The 4,745-nt window shown below is 46.2% G+C and overlaps 1 protein-coding gene and 1 long non-coding RNA gene across 3 annotated transcripts in view; one reads left to right on the top strand and one right to left on the bottom strand.

The window, feature by feature from the left end:
* Positions 1 to 240: 240 nt before the first annotated feature.
* LOC106733755 (uncharacterized) lies at positions 241 to 2,371 on the bottom strand. Its single transcript, XR_001369667.1, has 3 exons — positions 2,338 to 2,371; positions 1,424 to 1,512; positions 241 to 869 (listed from the first exon to the last, which is right to left on the bottom strand). It is a non-coding gene; the product is annotated as an uncharacterized LOC106733755 (long non-coding RNA).
* Positions 2,372 to 2,505: 134 nt separating this feature from the next.
* The window catches only part of SRFBP1 (serum response factor binding protein 1), an 89,033-nt gene continuing 86,793 nt past the window's right edge, over positions 2,506 to 4,745 (top strand). Inside the window, exon 1 of one of the 2 annotated variants that reach the window (XM_006167484.3) lies at positions 2,506 to 2,627. In XM_006167484.3, coding sequence (XP_006167546.1) covers positions 2,592 to 2,627 — 36 coding nt within the window. In that variant the 5' untranslated portion in view covers positions 2,506 to 2,591. The remainder of the gene's footprint in view (positions 2,628 to 4,745) is intronic. The other variant, XM_027767856.1, reaches the window with a different exon arrangement.

Genomic DNA, 4,745 nt, shown 5'->3' with positions numbered 1-4,745 from the left:
ATAATAATAAAATTAACTAATTTTAAAAATGTAGTACTTGGAAAGTAGATGTGGAAGGGGGAGCATCATGGGTAAAGGAGAAAGAATGGGCTAAGGGGAAAAAAATTGGTGAGCATGAGGAGACTGTGGCGGCTAGAGAACTGAGCTCCCAGAAAGACAGAGGGGTGTGGGAAAAAAAAGCCTTTAATAGTTACAAATTTCATATTAATAATACGTTTTCTGAAACATTATGGGATTGTAATACCTTTCTCCCAAATTAGAAGGCACATTTTTCCACAAAATTCTACATCTGTCTTTATTATTTCTCATATACTTACTTACATACATACTCCCATCCACCTCAAGCTGGAAAAGCTCTTACATTTCAGGAGCTCAACTTTAATGAGAGGAGGGAAACAGGAAAGCATGGCAGTTCAGAGCACCACCTCAAAATGACAAAACTACTTTTATGTATGAAGCCTATTTCATATTGGGTAAATTCACCTTACAGACTAAGTGGTATATATTGATTGAATGTATAAATTTTTTTTAAAATTACCTTCATGTAACACTAGCCAGACAGAAATTTGGCAGTTAATCCACTTGTGCCTAAATCACCTACCAACTAAAAGAATATCAACCCTGATACAAGGCTGAGCTATTCTTTTACTGGTGTGTGCATGCATGTATGTTCTGTGTGTGTGTAGGGGGGTGTTTTATACAGGGTCTCCTTCTGTTGCCCTCGCTGACCCTGACCGGCATTGTCTCCTGCCTCAGCCTCCTGAGCAGCTGGCACCACAGGCTTGCACAACCGAGTCCGCTTCAGCTTCATGTAACTCACTGGGTGTCAGGAGGCATGAATTACCACCACAGGCTCTGGACAGGACCAGCTTCTAGGACAAATGTGCAGAGGTTAAACGCATTTTGGTCATAGTCTTGAAGTTACCAATAATTTACCCCTGGACTTGAGTTTTGTAAGTGATGTCCAGTGGGACAATGGAACATGTGCCAAGGGGGGCAGTCTTGGTCACTGTGGTCCTGGCCCTCACAACCTCCCCACATGGGTTCTAGCTTCCCCCTTCTAGGCCACACGGATTTGCCCACCCTGCTCCAGATTGCTCTTGCAGCTTCACCTTAGGACAGCAGGCCCAGGCAGCTTTGAGGGTCTGCACTGGCAACCTAGAGTCTCCATGCTTGAGGGAGAACCACGTTAAATAGCAAATAAGGGGTCAGCAGGGGGCAAAGAAGTTAAGGCATTGGATTCCATATGGCTGACTGTGAGGTTTGAGTCCTAGACCTGGAGTCTTGAAAATCATGCCAAACATTGGAGGGGGTGGTGGAAAACAAATAAGAAAGCACTATTTTAAACTCTGAAACACTGTGAAAGAAATTTCACTCTGCGTTTAGAATGAGTTCTACATTCTTATTTTGCACAGGACCTCACAATTTCCACAGCTGGATCTGGAGTCCTGTAGCAGTGGAGAAACCCAGAGAGGCGACTCTGGGCAAGACACTCAGCTCCTCCGGAGTCATCTATGAAATAAAAATAATGGTTATCTTGATGGTTTTATGTGAACATTCTGGAGTTGGTCCTGCTTTTGGTATAAAACTTGACTCACTTTAACAGGACAATACTAGAAGGTATTAGCTATTAATACATTTTCTGAATGTATTAGATCCTAGACTGGGCTCTCACCCTGTCTCCTCTGTCTGCAAGCTATGGCTTCAAAATAGCCACTCCTGGGGGCAGCAGAAGATATGCGTTCTGGTTTTGCTTCAAATGTCCATGACCTAAATTGAAATCTTCCTCCGTGTGCAGGAAAGCACATCCCTGCTTCTACCCATTATGGTGGGCTGGAAGAGAAAGCTGTGAGGCTCTCCTAAAGAGCGCCTGCCTGCTGGAAGAGTGGAATGTCCACAACTGCTAAATAAAAAACAGGAGCCAAAGCCAGCCAAGCAAGCTTTTTTTTTTTTTAGAGGTTTTCGCTATAGGGCGCCCGCGCTCGCAGACATCGAGACAGAAAGCGAGAAATCACCCCCCAGGGGGGATGGTCACGCTGCAATCCCTTCTCCTCCATTTTCCTCTCGGGATCTTGGGCACGCACGCACACGCGCCCGGCGTGACTTTAAGCCTCCGGGTCCAGGACTCGAACTGCGGTCGACTCATGGGAGTCCAGCGACATAGCTATTACACTAACTGCATGCCCCCATGCAAGCTTTTCACAAAATCTCTCTCATGCCCACGAGGAGGCAAAGCCACGAGCACCACAAAGCCGGCCTAGTCTACAAGAGAATGGAATAAAATCTACATCTTGAAAATCTAAACTTTCCAACAAACAGCAGCTCTCACAGACTCACTCTGAGGAACAAGTCCGCGCCCGGTTGCCACAGGAACGCGCGGTTGCAGTCCCCGCCTTCTGCACCGGAAGTTTTTCTCCCCACTTCCGTTCTTCCCTCCAAGTGTTGGCGTTCTTTTTATTTGTTCCGTTTGCTCAGCAAAGGACGGATGAGTTTTGGGCCCAAGAGGCCGCCGTTGCGGGGCGTGGCGACGCAGCCGCAGTCGGGCCGACGGGGTTCACGTGCCGGTCCTAGGGGATCTTCCTCCACCTGCCATGGCCCAGCCCGCCCCTCTGAACCTCAATAACGAGGTAAGCGCCGGGGTCTGGGTATTTGGGAATCCCCAAAACGAGCACCGCCGCGTCAGCGCAGCAGGCGTGAGATCCAGCCGGGGCGGCGGGGACGGGAGCACGGAGTTCGGCTGCAGGAAAGGGGTGGGCCCGTTTTTTTTTCAGCAACTGGTAACATTGACGGTTTCTCTAATGACTGAAGCAAGAGGCATGCAGTGGCCCGCAAGCCTCACCAATTTTCATCTGCGGGACTTTGGGGAAGTCATTTAACCTCCGTGTTCAGTGTCTCTGTCCGTGACGCTCCTGGGAGTACTGTCCTCGCAAGGTGGCTTTGAGAATGGCTGAGATTGATAGCGTTTGCACAGTGCTGACGCCCGGTCTCAGCTGTGCACATTCCCTGCAGGCTTGAGAGCGGTAGTTTTTTCCTGAGAAGTGGCTGATCTTGGATGAGACGTAAGCCCAGTGCCTCATTTCCTTCCCACAGTCACCACCTCATTTCTCTTTCCACTTACAGCTAAACGTCAAGGAAGAGTTGTTCCTACTCACCCTCCGCAGGAAAGGTCTGATCTTGAATGAGGCCGTGTATATGTTTGTTCTTTGCCCCCCACAACACTTACTGGATTATTTTTTTACTAGATTGCCTGTGAGGTCGAAGTGATGATCTCTGATCATAGTGATATGCTTGGAAATTCACAGGCGACGCTAGTGAGCTTCCTGTCCAGTTTTAAAACGACTTTGATATCAGTGATAATGATGAGTCACTTAAAACTTTCTTTTCCCAGATAGTTAAATTTGGATCTTTAGGACACGTCCACTACCTCACTCTACTGGACTAGGTGCCTATTCTTTGTGCAACCAGAGTGCTTTCTCTTTTGGAAATCCCTGTTTACCTGTTTTCTGTCCCGTACGTTGATGTGTCTCACCTACAACATATCTGGTCCATAAATGTTTGCTGGGTGGCTGACTCAGTTCATCAACTTATTAGGAAGTGTACACACCCCACGGTAAAGTCTCATATGAAGGTAATAAAAAGGACAGGAAACTGGAGATGATGGAGAGGATTATTTAAAATTAATGGGAAAAACTGCAGTGGGGAAAACATACATAGATTTATTTACATGCAGTTTGAAAAATACACCAAGTAAAAAAAAAGGGAAAATCAACTAGAGAAAAAACACACAGTAAATATGACAAAGGGCTAATGTCATTACTATAAAATAGTTCATTAAAATTAAGAGAAACCATCTCACAGATAGTGGGCAAAGAAAATAATTAACAGCTTCTCGGGAGAGGAAGGGTAGCTGAAAAGAGTTCCTATTGGCTGTTTCACGTCTGGTCATTGTTTTTCCATCCCTATCACTGTGCAAGCTCTATCTCCAACCAGAGCTACTGGGGTAGCCTCCCACACACCTCACTGACTTGTCTCAGACTTCAATCTTATCTCTCAGCTGCTGCAGGGGGAGAGCTTTCTTCATAGCAGTCAGGCCACTCCCTTGCTTTAAAGGAGAACGTTGGGGCCAGCAGGTGGTGTGGTGGGTACGTGTCTGTATCTCACATGACTGCCTATGTGGTTCAAATCCCAGACCAGGCAGCTTGAAGAACATGACGGCCACACATGTGTGTGCCCAAAATATCAAGAGGAAAAATGGAGGAGATGGAATTGCCATGTGGTGATCCCTCCAGGGGTTGCTTTCTTACTTTCTCTCTGGCTCTCTCTTTTTTCCCTTTCTCTTTCTTTCTCTCTCTGTCTCCAGTGAGCACACACACCCAATAAAAATTGGGGGAAAAAAAGGAAAAGTACCAAAAAGTCTATTGGTGCCTTCTGTTACTTTAGTAAAGCCCAATCAGAATAAGGACAATCTCACTACCTTCGGTTACACAAGTTGAGTATCCCCTATTTGAAATGCTTGGAACTAGAAGTGTTTTGAATTTTTATTTACAGATTTTGGAATATTTGTACGTACAGAGAGATATCTTGAGGATGGAACCCAAACCTAATGATAGAATTTGTTTATGTTTTAAACACCTTATGCAGGACCAGCAGTTAGTGTAACGGCTATGTCGCTGGATTCCCATGTAGTCGACCACGGTTTGTCCTGGACCCCATGGCTTAAAACTCACGCCGAGTGTGTGTGCGTG

This window comes from Tupaia chinensis, unplaced genomic scaffold (genome assembly GCF_000334495.1).
Source record: "Tupaia chinensis unplaced genomic scaffold, TupChi_1.0 Scaffold144806_1, whole genome shotgun sequence".
Lineage (NCBI taxonomy): Eukaryota > Metazoa > Chordata > Mammalia > Scandentia > Tupaiidae > Tupaia > Tupaia belangeri.
This window is presented reverse-complemented; position numbering and strand designations above follow the sequence as displayed.